Source organism: Dicentrarchus labrax, unplaced genomic scaffold, assembly GCF_905237075.1.
Source record: "Dicentrarchus labrax unplaced genomic scaffold, dlabrax2021, whole genome shotgun sequence".
NCBI classification, from domain to species: Eukaryota; Metazoa; Chordata; class Actinopteri; family Moronidae; genus Dicentrarchus; species Dicentrarchus labrax.
In genome coordinates, this window is record NW_026136723.1 from 8,817,187 (window position 1) to 8,835,589 (window position 18,403).

Consider the following 18,403-nt stretch of genomic DNA (forward strand, 5'->3'; position numbering starts at 1 on the left):
ATTATGTTTTTGTTCTTCTAAGACAAACTAATTGATAGGCCGATGCTTACACTTGCTAAAAGCTAAATTTTTTGGACATCTTATCTTGGGGAAACTTAAAAGTACACACCATACCCATTTCCACTTAGTATTTGATTGCAGATAAAAAAAAGTACATTTTAGACACAAAGTCAATGCTTTTATCTAGAAAATGTGAAAATACAGCTAGTTTGAGTTTGAGACACAGAGATAGTGGAATCACACTTACTCCTGTAGCTCGGACACATAGTGGAGATAAGGAGGAACAATTTGGACCAAACAACAAGCAAAACTGGCCTGGTAGATGCTTCTCTCACATCATGATCAATTAGGTAAAATGGGAAGCGCAACTTAAAGGTTAGGGGAGTAACAAAACTATGTCTGTGTGTAAATATAGTGGGGAAAAAAACAACAAAAAAAATAAGCGTGTGACTTGTGTGGACACAGATATAGCATGATAATATTTACATAGGTAAAACACATGCAAACGTGGATTACTGTCTGTATCTTTATCTGTTGTGATGATGTAAATACAGTCAGTGTTAACTTCCTCATGGAAAACTACAATGAAAAATATTCCATATACAAGCTTTTTTTTTAAAACTAGGATTATAATGTATTACATCCACTAATAAAAACTTGACAGAGAAATCATTTTATTAATAGGAGTCATTTTATTCAGGTAATGGTGGCCTGTCGATGGTATCATATCCCCTTTGCACATGCGTCAGTATTGTTGTCTGCCAGAAGCTGTCACAAATGAACTTTTTATCCAGTTTTAGGGCAATTCTTTTTACAATACACCCTTTAGTTCATTTAGTTGGTCGTTGTTAACTCTACATTTTAACCAGATTTTAGTTATCAGACGTTTAGATCTTAAGTTATTAGAGAAACAAGCTGAGCTAATGTTAGCAGCAGCCCTCCAGGACGTCCTTCATCTGCTGAACAGCGTATATGCTGTATATAGTAAATAGGGAGTGATTTTGGACCCAGTCTACTACTGAAACGACATCAAAATGAAGATACAGTACTTTGAGTCTGTGGAATTAAGGTGTGGATGCTTGAGAGGGGGCTGTTAGACAGTCACTAAGCAATCTGATTTTCTGGGTGAAATGAGGACTCATTATAATCTCTGTTCAGATTGATGGCAAATGGGCTTCATGATGATGTGGCTGACACGAAGATCTTATCAAGAGAATAACTACAGCACCGCTTAAGCAAATTTCACGCAGTATTGTTGGATGGCTCTTAATTTATCACAGCGTGGCTTTGTCAACCTGCTGTGACATGTTGCCTCTGTATAAAGCCACATTACTGCACTTATCTTCTTTGCCAGCCCCCGCTGTGACAGCAGCATGGCATTGTCTACCAATTCAATTATGGGATGGCAGGGACAGCACCAAGACGAGAGTTATTACTTTGTTATTAGCGGAATAGTTTGCTGCAGAAGCATGCTATAGAAATATGTTTTATTTACTCCAGGCTAAGCATCACATTTGGAGTCATGCTTGGTTGGAAACCATGGTGCTGAGCCAAAAGGTCACCCTAGCTACACCGGAACACGCACTGTAACACTAAGGTGTGGAATACATATTTCACAGAACTTGGGCAGCATCCTTGAGGGCAGCACATGTCCAGAATACATTTTTATGAAATGGTGTCTCCAAACCCAGACAAAGAAAGATTGATAAATATTTTGAAGTATAATCACTCACATCTCTTTTGAACACAGAATATCTGATAATATGCAATCACATACCCTCAGTGCCTCTGTACGCTCTATGGGCCCACCAGCATATTTTATTTGAAAAGAAGTAGGCTGTCTTGGATATGCGATTGTCTCATCATTCATATTTACTTTGCTGAATTGAGGCTCAGTCAAGCCTATATTCTAGACGATGATGTAAGCCCTTGCAAATAACTTCATTAAGATAGATCTTAAGGCCAGCAGATGTAATAGGTAGGCACGTCACATTTGTGAATCAGAATCCCAGCTTGAAATTGGCTTTAAAACCCGGATTTTACTTATACATGAGCTTTCTAGCTTTGGCGGTCTTCCGAGTTTTCCAGGCAACTAATTATGATGTTCTATAAACCTGTTTACAAGATTCAGGAAATGAACTTTTTTCTTCCTCTGTGAGAGTGTTATTACCATAATGACATGTTCCCGAGGGCCCACAAATGACCAGAACATTTCTTACAAGTACCTCTTACCCATCAACAACCTCTGACTGAGGACAGATAAGCTGCACTTTGTGTTTGTAATCAGTGCCCCAAAGCTTGAATAAAGCTCAAGGATTGAAGCTTGTTTTTGAATTATTCCTCCTTATTATGATGATTATTATTATTATTTTTATTATAGCTCAACGGGAACAGTGATTTTGAAGATCCATCATAACTAAAATTTCGAATTAAGACTTCATTTGAGCACGAGCACAAGCCTCTCTGCAATCAATCCTGTCTCCTCGCCTATTTGTTATCGTGACACCAGGAACCGTGGAGTTCAGAGGCTTGATTGAGCTGCCAATGCTAACTTAAGTGCATCCATCATATGTCCATCTTGTGACATGAATTCAAAAGATGATTGCCTGTTTTAACAGATAATTTTCAGGTGACATTACGTGCACCTTAATTTATTTGTTTTTCATCCGTTGTGTGGAACTTAGCTCGGCATAACTGCTCACCCAGCTAACAAACATAAGATGTAAGTAAGAAGACAAGAATGTATCGATGTAGTAGTGAAGTGTATACATGGTGTTTTTATTTCTTCCTGCTGGTGATGGGTTGAGGATTGAGGGTTGATGTAATGTAATGTGTGCATTAATTAGGTTTTTTTTTTTTTAAACCACGCAGTAAAACAGGAATAAGACAAAAAGCCTAACATGAATGGCGGCTTAAACTGCTGGCATTACTAATTTTGGCTGCTTTGCTTGATTAGCCTGTTGGATTTCTAGCAAGCACAAAATTTCAAAAATCTGTTATTTGTTTAAGGAAAATGTAATTAAACTGGGCCTTGTAGCTTTTGTATGGCTTTAGCAATCCCTCTTCCTCTTTTTACTGAAGATGCAGCTACATAGCTACAAGCGAGTCCAACTGGGTACCAAACCACTTGTTTGGAAATGATGAGCACCCAAAACACCGTGTGCGTCCCCACCTACTTACTTGTTAGGTGAATGCTGAACAAATGTGATATACAATGTGAGGGAGCGCTCGTTAGTGTGCTCTTAACGAGTCTGAGCTCTCGTTACGTCTTCCCACATTGTTCAGGATGAGCGCTCCTTTAACGAGCTGTGTGAGGCAAAGCATGGTGAGGGTTGTAATTATGAGGAATCAATCAGTCAGTCAGTAAAGGACATTCATTGTTGTTGGCTCTCTTATTTGGCAGTCACTGGACAAAGAGGTAAAAATATTCAACTTTTGATGAAACTGCATAGGGTTCACTCTTCCAATTCTTCACTGGATCAAGAATTGATTGCTACATGCTGCAATTTGCCAACAAGGCGTACAGTCTGTGAGTCAACTCTTTCTCCGAGGCTGCTGGTATTTCATCAGTCCGCGCTGGTGATAATGTCAGCTGTAGTTGCAGAACAACTGCAAGCCGTCTATATAGCCAACAGGCAGAGTACCACACCGTTAACAAAACAGCCTTGAGTACCACACTGAGTACAAGTTAAACATACTAAAAAGTATTTTACATTTTTAACTGGTTATAAAACAGTCTCAGTTAAATACTGATGCGTCCGTATGACCGACATAAACAAACAAGACCATCAGCGAGAAGATTGGCTGTTTCTATATAGTTTTCTTAATGCCTGGAATCTTATTAAAAGAAGTAAGTTAACATAAATGAATCCTCCTATCACAAATATTTCATGCTTAAATAGTTTGAGCTAATAAACTTGAACTATTTAAGGCAACGAATACCAGATTCTTTTTCAGAGAACAGACAGCTAGCGGACCGTGAGGAGACATCCTTGAATTTGTGTGTGAAGTGTATTGGATTAGAATTGCTGACTGCACCTTTAAGTATCAGCCCTGTTAATTACAAAGCCTCAAGCTTTAAAACCCCACCTGAGAGCCTGTGCCTTCATCTCATCTGGAGCTGTTGCCTCATTCTGGCCCCCCTGCTTCACTTCACTACCTGATAAAAATGTACACAGTGTTTTCTCATCATGACTATTAACTTATATATATAACAAACTAGTGAGCTTGTGTAGAAATGGGACAGTACTGAAATACTGCTGACCTTTAAAGTGTTAGTTGGCTATGTCATGCTGCTGATCTGGCAGCATCTTGATGGGGGCCATGTTATGGAATAGTGTGGTTCATGGCTTTGAGCATTTTGAGGACAAATGAATTATAATTAGACAAATAATGTCCAACAGCCCGCTGGCAGGCAAACAGCCTTGACATTAAAGATGCCATTAATCATTTCTCAGGATCACAGTCTCACTTTTTGCACTTTTCAAGAGGAAGAAAAAAAGGACATTCCCGGAGAGAAAAGTGCACAGGTCTGAGATTTCAGCCCTGGCTCGGCAGCAAACAAAACATCTGAAAGAAATCCTTTCTGATCTCAGTCCTGTTTTAATGTCAGAACTAACAAAAGATTAGACTGTAAATATGAAGACGGAAACACTAGTAACATAGCTTTCATCAATTAGTTAGCCAGCACAGACACAATCTTTAAACCTGTACCCATTCATCAATAGCCTGATAATCAGACTGCATTGCCATTTAGTTTGACCGCAATTATTCAGCTTGACATTTTGGCTACATTCACACTGCGAGCTTGAGTGCTCAATTCTGATTTATTTTGTTTCGTTTGGCCCTAACCAATCGGTAGAGAGTGATGTATCCATCACGCCCCCTCTATTTTCAGTTAACATGGAAGCAGTGGTGGTAGTTAGAAGGTGTGCCTTCAAATATAAAACCACAAATGACAGCACGTTGGAGTTTTCTTTTAATTTAAGTTGTTTCTTAAACATTTACTGCAGCCTTATCAATGCTGTTAGATGATTAATAATTAATAAGTTATTTCAGACTGAAAGAGATCAGGTCTGTAAGGGGCTCCCTCATAATTCGAGCTCTGTTTTATTCTGTCTGTAAATAAACAAGCACTGAGGCCTGTCGGTATAATAGATCAAGCATTGCATTTACATCTCAACGGCAGCCCATAATCCATCACAGGCAGGTGTGCTACAGGCCCACACCAGCCTGTTAAACAATTAAAATACCTGCCTCAGTGATGTTTCATTCATGCATAGTCTTCTTTGTCAAGTCATTGATGTTCTCGGTGCAGTCCATTGCTTAAAATATGTACAGACGGAACTGTGCTGCCGTCTGCAGTGAAAAGCTTCAACTCTGAGAAATATCAAATCAAATCAGTGCTGTAGACCTTTGCACATTTCAACCAGAATTATATATATTACTATATTTGAGCTTTTAAGAATCACTTAAGTTGAGTGAAGTTGATTGATGCTCAAAGTAGTGGTGCTTTATACTTGCAGCCACCATATAGTACAGCTATAAATCACTGGTCAAGATATCTGTCATCAGTAAAAAGACCTCCACTCTGAATTTCACTGCTCCGCTGAGAATGAGTCATCTGTCCTGGTTTCATGCTTTGTCTGGCAGGGTATTACAGACCCTCAATGGTTCTCTAAATCTATTAACAGAGAGCCACACAAAAACAATCTTTGCATGAGCGATGTGATGTGCACAGAAATATTGAGCCTAATGATTCCATCTAAATATCTCAAAAAACATTCTTCATCTCGCATTGCTGTGCCCTGTGTTTCCTGACTGTTTGTGTATTCCAGGTAAAAAGCCTTGTTTTCCTGTGCAAACCATCTTGTTGGTGAGATGGGCTTTTCAAAGGCTCAATACATCTGCTTCAGTTTGTTTCAAGTCCATCTGGTACAAATTTCCAGTGCCAGGGGGGGAGTTGGAGCAGAAGTTGAATATTGATTAGACCAATCTGAAATATTCGCCTCCTTAGAGCAGTTGACACCACACGCCCCCACAAGATTATGTGAACGGGTCGCCCACTGAATCCACTTAACAACTTAAGTTTACTTCTTGAGTGCCCCTTACAGACTTGCACTATTGTAGCATTGACCCCCACAGTGAGTAATGGCAAGATCCATACAGTCTTCTACAGGTCTGAAGCAGGCGTGGATTCATTGGGGGTGGGGGACCAGATATATACGCTGGTTTAATTGCAAACAGTCATATATATCAAAAATGTTTAATTATTATGTGTTATTTTAACTCAAAAGCATTACATTATTGTAGCAAATTAGTAAAGCATTGAATAGAAACATCTCAGTCAATTGTTTTTTTCCAAATTTTAAGACATTTTTCCAAATACATATATTTTTTCATTTAACTTTGTCTAAAATATGTACATAACAGATCATGAAATTAAATGTGTTCATGTTATTTTTAAATGTATCTAAATGAATGTGTTCAATTTGACATTTGACACCAAACTGGGATGGCAATGCCTCCCCACTGCTGCTTTTGAGCAACACAAAAAATGGGTAAAAAAAGGAATGTTCAAAGAGATGCCTGTTCTGTTGTACAAAATTAAAGATAATTTTGTGCTGTTCTGCAGTAGCAAAGTGCCTCGCCTCATTTTTCGCTGTTGTGTACGGCATGAAATGGGATATAGTTTGGTAATCTTTGGAAAATAGCAAAAGACAAAAGAAGGAAAAAAAGGTAGAGTTTATTGTTGTTTTCCTGCTGTGCGTGAGTTGAGAAGTTCTATCAAAGCCTCAGCTGCAACTACCTGCAAGTACTAACACATAGAAATGTGGCATCACAGCAGAATATCTCTGAATGTGCTGTGATGGATTCTTCACATTATACTATTTAATATGTGGCATGGTGTTCCTCTGCCCTCACTGCCATACTTTCTCATCTGCTCTGGACGGTAGGGATCCATTTGCTGAGCAATTCCTAAATTCCCAGAAGCTGTAGTTACCATTAAAGGAGAAATCCACCAACATAGTTCTGTCAAATACTGTTATTTTCTACAGAGATATTGCATCATAAAACCTCGTGCCAATACTTCTCTTCTTCCATACATTGCAGTTTTAGCTCAGTCAGTGCCACAAAGCTGGTTTGGTTTGGAGGAAGCGGTACACATTACTTGTTAATGGAGAGTAAACCAATTGCTCTTCGTCCTCCTTCTTTCCATCTCTGATGTAAAATGGACCGAACACTCTGTGCTGTGAGTTTTGTAGATGAGTTCACATAAAATGACGTTGTTATTCTGTAAAATACAGCTCCTTTTCCCAGAATGCTACAACTGATGATGCAATATCACAATAATCAGTGCTGTGTTGATGATGAGCACATCTGGTGCAGCAGCTTTATTACGGGTGACATAACACTTCTCTCCTCTGGGACTGAGTGGCCTTCACAGCTGTAGCATTGCTTAAGTTAACTGTTGCATTGAAGGCAGCTGTGCATCACGTCTCTATGTCCCTGTTGTTTTTATACGCTGATTTAATATGTTTTTAATTAGGTTCTTGATTTAGTTCACACATCAATCTTTTAACTTAGGTAGGCTACTGGATTAGATGTTTTTCACTTGGTTTTTCACTTCACACAAGCATTTTACAGCTTTAAAACTGCTATATTCATTATGTTTACATCAACATTGCGTCAAATGACTGAATGCATGTTGACTGGTGATGATGATGATGAAGTCACAGAGAATTTTAGCAACTTTCAGCTCAGTGTTTTAGTTTTATGGACTGCAACCTTACTGCCCTCTCATCAACTTTGTTTCAAGATGCAGTGCACAGCACTTTGCAGTGATTTAACAAAGTTAGCATCTAGCGGGTGGCACAGCGGAGCATTTCCGCACCAAAGAGCTAAAAACGTGTCTCTTGGGAGGTGGTGCAGATCAAAAACAGCTAAAAGGAAACAGAATATTGGACTTACATTCACCAGATGGCCAGAAACAAAATTCCAAGTGAATGTTAATGCTGCTTCATATCTGCTGGATGGATTAAAGAGCAACTGTTAACATCATAAAAGCCACATTAGGTGCTAGCTACCAACTTAAAAGTTGATACAATGTCAGTGTTGTGTTTACAAGTTATTTCCTTTGCCGCTTTGAAGGACCAGTGTGTAGGATATAGTGGCATCTTTCGGTGAGGTTGCATATTGCAACTAACTGAACACTGTTCACATCCGTGTTTGACGACCTGAGAATGAGAACAAGCTGTGAAGAGTGAATGAAAAACTACAGTGGCCACGAAACTCACGGACCCCATGAAAGGCCCTATCTAGAACCAGTGTTTGCTTTGTCCGTTCTGGGCTACGGTAGAAAAATGGGTGAAATGTGGAGTCATTCCTTATCCAAATCCAGTCTAAGGATAGAGGGTGTTGTGTTTAGAAAATTGTAGAACCCATTTAAGACAAAGTGCAAACAGGCTATGCGTATAAATAAAATTGATTTGACTTAATTTAATTGATGAAATACAACAATACCCGTCATATTGTTATTATTAATGTAACTAAGTGGTCTATCTTATGGCCTAAGAGTTTTAGCACAGAGCACAAAAGGCATGAAAACATGAATCACTTCGGTGTGTCTGTGCCTTGGTGACTAATTCATTGTTAAGGTAAAAGTTATTTCCAAATGCAAAAGGTCATAGTATTTTTTTGTTTACCCAATAAGCTACATCATATATGTAAAGTTGCAACATGAAATAGCAAAAAAATCTCATCAACTGCAAGATAGCCCAGACACAAAATGCCTCTTGCCAGGGGTCGTTTTGAGTCCTGACAGGCTCAGGCTGAAAATGTCAAGTTGTTATATAGCTGTCATCTCAGAGTCAGTAATGAGGAAGATGATATTGCTCAGACCGGAGCGCCAAAACAGGTAATGCTAGTCGCACACGGGGTCAGCTTCATGATTGTTCTTCTCCATGTCACCTCCTTCCGCTGACCGAAACCAACTGCCACTGTCAAACGATGTTCCTGCCAATTACTGCTACAGCTTGAGTGAGTATTGTTGGACATAATAATAGGGACGCCTCGCCTAGCTTGCCAAGCGGTAATTGTTGAGCTCTAAATGGACACCGGATTGTTCTGAATTGGCGTTTGGATGCCCAGAACACATTGAAGAGGGACAAATTGTGCTTTCTGTTTGTCCCTGTCTTTATTTTTACATGTTTTTTTCTTAAAATAGTGATCATGGATGGTTTTTCATGTCTCTGTGCCTTGGCTGAAACTAACCTGTTTGTAGATTATGGGTATTAAAGCAACAAAAGCTAAATGTTTTCCATCTTTGTAACACGTGGGTGAAATAGACCTCGATTTGAGCTGTCCTGGAAAGCAAGTAGAAAAAAGGGAAATGAGGATGTTGGAAAAACAGCCCAGAAACAAAAAACTCTGCTTCATTGTCCCCGCAGAATGAACCAGGCTCCCACCACTGGTTTTGAGAAGGATGTGGGTGCCAGAACAACACATCATGTTATGTACCCAGAAAGTGCCATAGACCTGGACAACACCACCAGTCTGGTGCTGATCCCTTTCAAGACTTTGGACCTACAGTGGATCCTTAGTGCCCTGACATCGGGTACCATTAAACAGTAGGTGCACCAATCTATATGTTAATATTAAGACTGAATCAAGTGACTGTGTGCAGTGTGGATTGTGTTGCTTCTAGCAACAAACCCACAAAGAATCACGTGACCCGGTTGCTCCCATCAGTTTTACCGATCTTTTTAGTGTCTTTCAGCTCATTGTTTTGGGTTTCTCGTTTGCTCGTAACTGTACCTTATTTTGCTCTCTTTAATTTAATTTCCAGCCAGAGCACACAGCTATTTTCAGAAAATAACAAAACTTCTGATAAATCCATTGTACACTAGCAACTAAGGTGCCAGATTCAGGAGTTACCTGAATAACAGACCCAAAAGGAACATTTATATTGGACTGAGGTGGCTAGAAACAAGACTTCAAATAAATGTTAATGTTGCTCTGTGTCTACGGGATGTGTAAAAATACACTGCAAAAATATCCTTTAATATAATACTTTTTTTTGTATCTGCCAATGGGCTAGTATAAAAATCTAGTTACTGAAAGTTACTAAAACTAGAAAAAAAATTCCAAACATTTAAACAAGTTGTGCTTATTACAAGCAATGAAAACTTGGTTATTTAAGACAGACTTGCACAAAATGGGATTTGTATTTTGGTCACTTTATTGAGCTGGATTTAAAAAAATTTAACCTTAATCTGGATTAAAAATTAGCAAAAATTAGCAAAAGAAATCTTACAATAAGACACAATCTCTTTAAAAAGCATAATAAAAATAAGTGACTTACTTGCTGGCTTACTGGTTAAATCTGGCTCAATATTAGCTGTATTATCTTATTAAGACAAAATGAGATATATTTTCTTAAAACAACAAAAAGTAAGACTAATTTCCCAGAAACAAGGCTTTTTTTGCTTTTTGAGTTGATAAGGTAGTATGTTGCTTGGTACAGCTTGTTGCAATGCCACAAAGTAATCAAAAAATAGTAAATCTGGGTTGGAAGTAGAGACATCAATGTGCTTATACAATTTTCTTTATGTAATTTAGATATATGACTCACAGCAGAAGTAAATACACATCACTCTTCCACTGAATATCTGTTGGCATTCTAACACAAGAGACTCTTTAATGTTTTTTCCTAATTTCCATAATTATTTATTTTTAAATTTTAAATTTTTAGCCTTTATTGACAGCCTAAGACAGACAGGAAAGGGGGGCAGAGAGAGGGGATGACACGCAGCAGAGGGCCTCAGGTCAGATTCAAACCTGGGCCCCTGCAGCAACTCATACATGGGTCGCCAGCTCTACCGACTGAGCTAACCGGGCGCCCTTCCATAATTATTTTAATATAATAATATTTTAATTGTCCTGGAAATATAAACAGCATTAATGCATAACGATGCCTCACGATGTCGCACTCCCAGATTAATTTACACTCTCCAAATACCAGATTGTCACAACAATCACACTCGCTCAGCATTCCTATTTGTCATATTGCCATAACAAGGATAATCACTCAGTTTTAATCTTCCAGTAAATTTCACCTTCAGCTGCTTCATTCTCAATGACCCGTAATCATTAGCTTGATTACTGGACATCCAGGAGAAAAAAATGGAGCTACTGCCAATTAACGCCACTGCCAATAACTCAAACACGCCAACATGTTAGATGGTGGAAGGACGAGTAAATCCAAACAAATGTTTCCTATAAATGTGCAGTTGTCTTCCAACTCTGCCAAAGCAATCTTTCTGCACCGTTAAATTTCACTTTGCTGGCAGTAATGTCGGCATTAGCCCAACAGCCATTAGATCTTAAATGAGTGTTGTGAATTATTTTGTTACATTTTCTAGTCTTGTTAAATGAAATTGGGCTCAATGAAAAGACTGAACTGTGTGAAGGGACAAGTGACTTGTTTCTGGTCCACATTCGAACACTTGGACTAATAACAGGGTTTATAATGTAGCATATAAAATGATGCACCAGACGCATAACAGGCCATTTTCATATTCACTCACCACAGAATGTAGAGGAACTGGTTGTACAGTACACATTTCTAAACGGAATTAGACCAGTCTGTATAATCTTTGAATTTTAATGAGACTCATTGCTGCAGAGGCAACAGCATTGATAAACCTTTTTTTAATTGGAAACATTTGTCTGGATTGTATCTTACCGTAGAGCCATTAGTTTTCATTTCCGTCTATAAATGCCATCCCTTTACATTTTCAATGAAGTCTGCACAGGCATGGTGTGGAATTGACATTGACTGTAAATTTGCACTTTGTTGCACTTCAACCTGATTTTGCGTGAAAATGGTTTGCATATGAACATTTTCATATGCAAACTGAATATGGACCTTTCACGGAAGCTGCACACACCTTTATGCAAACCCATTTTTTTCTTTCAACATTGCAGTTTCTTCCCCAACCTGGGATGACAAACAATTCTGCACGACACAAATGCAAAAAATTTGACAGTGAGCAGCATGTGTTAATGTAATGACTTCTAAATCTGCCAATAATATTTAAGATGCTTTCTTCATACAGCTGCAATAAAGAAAGACACTGGGCATTTATTTTTAGACATGTTCTCGGTTAAATGAGATTAAAATCATATTGAGGATGGGATAGCAGTGATTGAAATAAATAAGCAGAATTGTGTTCCGCAAAAACAGCGTGACAGGCAAGACAAGATTTTAAGCTCCTGGTATTTCCTTGTGTTACAGCACATATATACCTGTTACGTCCAGGATTAAGGCAAACAAAGACAAGGTGAGTTGTCCCTCTTCACTTTGTCAAGTGGTCGACATCAAGTGATGATGCGCCAAATACCAGTCATGTCACTGACACATACCAGACCAGTGTATGATGATTTTTTACTGAGGTAAGCCTGGTATGTCGCTGCTGTTGGCATGCCACTTGTCTTCCACTGACAGGTGCCACTTTTCACCTAGTGCAGCTCACTGTTGCTATATAGCAACAGTACAAGTAGCGAGCATATTCTTGGACACAGCTTGACCATAATGCCAAAGTGTCTTTTCATTTAATTTAAGAAGTGGTCAGTAGAAGAGTGATACCGTGCATTAGGCATACCGTTACCACAGCAACGGACTATGCCAGTAACAATCATCATATGGTGGTGGGAAGGAGTATCGGTCAGGGACATATTGTTTTAATGTGCCATATGTTGGTCAAACAGAATCAACATAACACTTAATCAAAGTGACATTCCTCTAAGCATTGGCATATCAAAAACAAGAGTGGTACGCCTTCAGTATCTGCCAGTGAACGGGGTGACATCCTGTTTTTAATGCCATAAGCCAGAAGAACAAACTCTGTGCTGCTGTGGCATTAAGATTTCGCTTAATTTGAACTAAGGGGCCAAGCCCAAACCATTAACAACAGCCCCAGGCCTAAGTACATATTCTTTCTTCCTGATATTTCTTTTTCATTACAGAGTTATTTATGTGAAATTATGTAAGCAATTCAGTATATAGAAATCAATAATTTTTTCCCGTCTTAGTAAATTACAAAGGAGTAGAACTTATATTCTATTACTATTTTGCAGGTGTTGATTTACAGTCCCACCTTTTTCAAATATGTCTATGAGTCTTGGCTCGAGGGTCATGGACGATATCCTTCCACTGGCTTCCTCAGCTTATTGCTTGCTATCCACATATGTGATGAGGTAAGTTGAAACACTTTGTTAAGTACATGCATGACTTGACAAACAAGTGTTACTGAAATTTGCTCCGGGAAGTGGAATACAATCCACAGATGGATAAGCGGACGAAGCTTGTGTGGATGAAGTTTTAGTGTGCTTTTGTTCCTCGTCTGCTCCAGGTCAGCGTGTTTGGATTCGGTGCAGACCAGTACGGAAACTGGCACCACTACTGGGAGGACAACCATTTGGCCGGAGCTTTCCGACACACGGGAGTCCATGATGGCGATTACGAATATAATGTCACCCTGCTGCTGGCAGACAAACACAAAATCCGAATGTTTAAAGGCAGATGATACCAAGCCCATATGTGCAATGGGATGATCACCAAGTGAACCTTTGTCTGTTTTTTTCTTCGTCTTATGCTGAAAGACATTCTCCTACTCTACACTACTGACAAACCAATAGAGTTTTTGTCTCAAGACAAAAGCAACACTGCCACTGGTTTCAGCATCCGTAATCTAAACTCAGATGCATCTGGGAGTAAACAAGACAAGAGAAGATGTCTTGTCAACAAGCATGCATACTTGCTATACATAAAAGCTTTAGTACTACGTATATACTCTGTATGTTCTCTTTTCTATATATGGTTAGCATTGTGGCTAACAGAAGCTTTGTATTAATGGTCATTGGCACAAAATAAGCCCTGTTGACAGCAGTAGTCAAAGTGCCACAGTTTCTGATGTATAGACATAGCAAGGGGGATTTTGTGCATCAGTTCATCATTGTAATTCATGCAGGAAGAGCGTCTCATTGTCTGCTGATCTAAAATGTGTGTATTGGAAGCAGTTCGACTCCAAACCTTTAAAGCATTTTAATGAGCTTGACAACAAAACGCACAACTGACTATACTGTAAATATCACTCAAGTATGAATTATCACCATATGCCAGTGAAGGCGTTTTGTATTCTAATAAAGACAGGTATGAGAGAGAATCAAAACTTTTTTCCATCACACAGACCAAATTCTCATAAAGTACCTGCACTACCGAGCTACTTGTATCTTGGATGTCTGATTGCAGCTGGAAAGCCAAGAGACACTTAAAATCAAATCCAAAATCAGGCCCAAAGAATATACTTAACTATAGTGTCACTTAGATTTCCCACAGGGCCATAGCCAGGGGTTTACAAATGCTCAGCCTTTAATTTCTCAAATAGATGGTCAAAATTGTGTTTCAAAGTCCTCTCCAAATTGCCAGAAATTACATTTTGATAGGGAAATAATCTTTGGTATATATATTTTTTTGTTGTCGTCAAGTTTTGACATATGGAGTAAAAAATACTAAATACTAATACTAAAATCCAAATCATCTTCATCATTGCGTACATCGAGAGCGTTGCTCTGGGGATGGCAATGTTGGTGGGCCAGTCGCTCCAGGAGATATTTATAATCCCCAGAGGATGAACCCAAATAATTTCCCAAACCCTGCGACTTTTCCTCTAGCAAGTTGACATTTGTGGTTTTCAGTGACATTATCTCAACAACTATTGAATGGATTGCAGTGAATTTTGATACACATTCATGTCCCCCTCAGGATGAATGGTAACTAACCCTTTTCATCTAACTCCATCATCAGGCCAAAAATGCAATTTTTTTGAGTTATATCCAAATACCAGGCAAACTAATGAGATTCCCATCAGCCTCTGTTGTTACTTACATGGTGAACATGGCAAACATTGTATCATAGATACAGCAACGTAGATATCTCATTGGTCGCTTATTGGGGAGGTCAAGATCTAACAATACTGAGAGATACAGACTTCACTACAAAACTGTAACTTGCTTAATTAATTAATTAATTAACCAATTTGAATGAAATGTGGTTTACTAGGGGTTAGGGGTCAGGATTAGAAAGTGAACATGATAATGGTTACTTGTTGGAATGAATTCAGTGACTGGGGGCAGATCTAATCTGCTTTATGCCAAAACATGAACCTTCTGAACAGCCACGACCTCCACTGGGACATGCAGGCAACATCAAGTATGAATTAGATTGGATTAGATTTTTTTTCAGTCAGTTTCTCCAGTAGTGTAGATTTCTATATCTATCATACTGTTACAAAGCCGCCTAGTTGCTTGTTTTTGTATTTTGGTCGATTATCTACCACCATTGCTAAATCAGTGTTTGAGCAGACTTTTAAAAACTAGACAGATTTATTTCATGGTATTTTAGGTTTTAACCAGTCTAATAAGGACAACCTTTGACTGAATGTGTGCCTTGTAAGATCATCTTTATTTTCTAGTAAACTTAAACCTACTGATTCTTTGTTGGATCCCTCTTTAGAAGCTTGTGGTGTTGACAAGAACTGTTCAAACCCATTTTATTTGAAAGATTTTTTTAATATTGTCAAATGTGCAAAAATGCAAAATAAACGCTTTTCTGTATAATTTCTGAATAATTTCTAAAATTACAGATGCATATGCAAAAATGTGAAATTTGTCTACAGGAACAGGGACTCTTGACTGTTGCCCTTCCCAATATGGCAACCATGCAGACACACGTCAAATCGATAACGCAGTATCTACGTTTCTATATCTATGCATTATAGCTTTCACATCAGCATGTTGGCATTGTAATTGTGAGCATGTTAGCATGCTATCATTAGCATTAAGCTCAAAGAAGTGCTGTGTCAGCCTCAGTACAGCCTCACAGAGCCGCTATACTCTTATTCTTCTTATTCTTAGACTCCTATTCTTGTTTGAAATTTTGGGAATTTAAACTCCCTCAAAGGTAGGATCAAAACTGAAAGAAATTTAGGATTAGAATTACGCATCATTTTTATTCACATCCTTTTAACCACATGTGAGCAGGCTGTGATGAAAAACGTGGTTTTGGGGTTGATTTCTGGAATGTTCGATGGCCCTAAAGGGCTCTACTGGAGACCTGGATCGAGAGTTGTGCTATAGTAAAGCCATTGATGAGATTTTCATTACTCATTGTTCTCAAAAAAATGAATAGAAAGGTTTTAAGTGCTTGAAAACAGCAGGTTCTTTATAGACATTCATCATGGGAACCTGACATATGATACAGCCTATACAGGGGTGCCTTATCATTAAAATAATGTTTTGTGCTTTTTTGATGTACATTGTGACATATATTTTTCATTAAAAGTAGGTGTTAAGTGCCTTTAATGGGAGTTCTAAGACTTAATTTCACCATCAAATTGTAGTGCTGTACTGTGATTATTCTCATTATTTCTAAATTAAAAAACCTTTACCAGTTTATGTTATTGTTGTTTATACAGTGTCAGTTTTAAAGAATCATAGGCATGATACAGTAAGATTTTTTGTACAAGCCACAGAAGAAAATGTTGGGTATATACATGTAGGGTATATGTCAACATCTTTGGCTGTGCAGGTTTGATGAAACATTGTTTTGTCCAGGCTTGAAATTATTAGCTTCACTTGCTGAACTTGTAGACATGTGAATACTGAATGCTTTATGACTTCAAGAAACACAGAAGCTCTTATCTCCGTATCATCAGGAATTGAGCTTGGTGGTGCTTATCTAACAGGCTATGATTTGCTCCATGTGCCTTGAAACATAATGGGACATTTGCCCGGTCAGTGTCTTCATGATCGTTTTTTCCTCTGCATGCGAGAGCAGGCTGATAAGAAGAGAAGCCACAATATTTGTGCAAGTCAGATATATCAGCCACCGTGAAGACGACAGCAGTGTACATTTGTTCTGCAGGGGACACTGTCACCTAGTGGACAAGAACATGTACCAGCATTAACAGCACTTGATTTGTCCATTATATGACTTATGTGGTGACTCTGTGTTAAGTGACACTTTTAAAACTGAACTCATTGTTTAATTTTCAAACATTAATACAACGTCTGTCATTCACATGTATTTGATCTACTCTTCCATCCAGTTGAGGTCTTTATTGTTGAATTCATTCCACATAAAACCCATTAAAGCAGCACCTTCAGAAAAGTCAAATGATTGTATTCGTATGTTTTTCTAGTCTGAAGAAGTTTCAGGTCATTGATACAGACTTGTGTGGGAGATATGCATAATGAATATCTTTTATTTTGTGGAATCCCACAGTAAAAAACAATTTAAAAAAACATACCCGGAGCTTTTTTTGCGTATAATAAAAGTGTGTGAATGCCAGCAGGTTCCTGAGGTTATCATTTATTATTTCTGTTTAATACACTGTTGATTATCTGTTTTCACATCACCGTTTTGCTGAAATAATCTATGGATAAACCCATGATGTGATACCATCAGAATGAACACATAATGTAATCTGATTGAAATAATGAATGGTAAACTGCCCTCCAACAGGACTTTTTTATTTATTGTATGCTTAAATGACATAAACACAAAAGCTAAAGTTATTATCCCTGAAGTACTACATGAGTGCTGCCACACATTTATGTTGTTAGCTTCATTATGAGCTTTTCACAGCTTGACTTCACAGTACAGCTGTTTTGCGTCTGCTCTGGGAGAAACTTGATCATTTTCACAAATTAGTATAATTAGTGTAGCTGTTGAATCAGCAACTTCTCATTATTAAACTTTATACTTTTTTTAATCTATAGTTTTAATGGCTGTCCATTGCAAACAGCACAAACTTCATTCAAACAGTAAAAGTCCTAAAAGACTGTAGGATATATTATAAAATAGGGAATGCAATAAAGGCTTTGGAGACCCATTCACTCACTTGTATTTATAGCTCAGCCTTTATGCATTGTACATGGTACATTAAAATTTCAAGGTGCTCACTTTGGCCTTCTGATTATATATGTATAAGCTCAGAATAATGAGATGGAAAGGGAATAGGACATAGAATGCATTCAACTGTATGGGGTCTGCTTAGCTACTACTTTATTTTTATCTTAGCTAAGGTATCAGGGCACACCCCAATCAAAATTCAGAATGTTAAGTAATGCACACACTGATCAACTGCTTCTGAGCACATAATGAGGACATTTATTGTTTTTGAGTCATGATGAGATGAGATACTTCTTTCTTTCTCAAGTTCAGTTCACTCTGACTGTATCTATCAATTTATTTTAAAATACTCACTATGACACACCAATTAATCATACATATGCTGCCTATAATGAAAACATTTATAGTTCATGGGTTATAAAATAG

The 18,403-nt window shown here is 38.1% G+C and overlaps 1 protein-coding gene across 3 annotated transcripts in view; it reads left to right on the forward strand.

Moving 5' to 3' along the window:
* LOC127357614 (CMP-N-acetylneuraminate-beta-galactosamide-alpha-2,3-sialyltransferase 1-like) overlaps nt 1–17,239 on the forward strand; it is a 59,741-nt gene extending 42,502 nt beyond the window's left edge. For all 3 annotated transcript variants that reach the window (XM_051389923.1, XM_051389922.1, XM_051389924.1), the window contains 4 exons: nt 9,450–9,629; nt 12,299–12,344; nt 13,141–13,260; nt 13,416–17,239. In XM_051389923.1, coding sequence (XP_051245883.1) covers nt 9,450–9,629; nt 12,299–12,344; nt 13,141–13,260; nt 13,416–13,589 — 520 coding nt within the window. In that variant the 3' untranslated portion in view covers nt 13,590–17,239. The remainder of the gene's footprint in view (nt 1–9,449; nt 9,630–12,298; nt 12,345–13,140; nt 13,261–13,415) is intronic.
* Nucleotides 17,240–18,403: the final 1,164 nt, after the last annotated feature.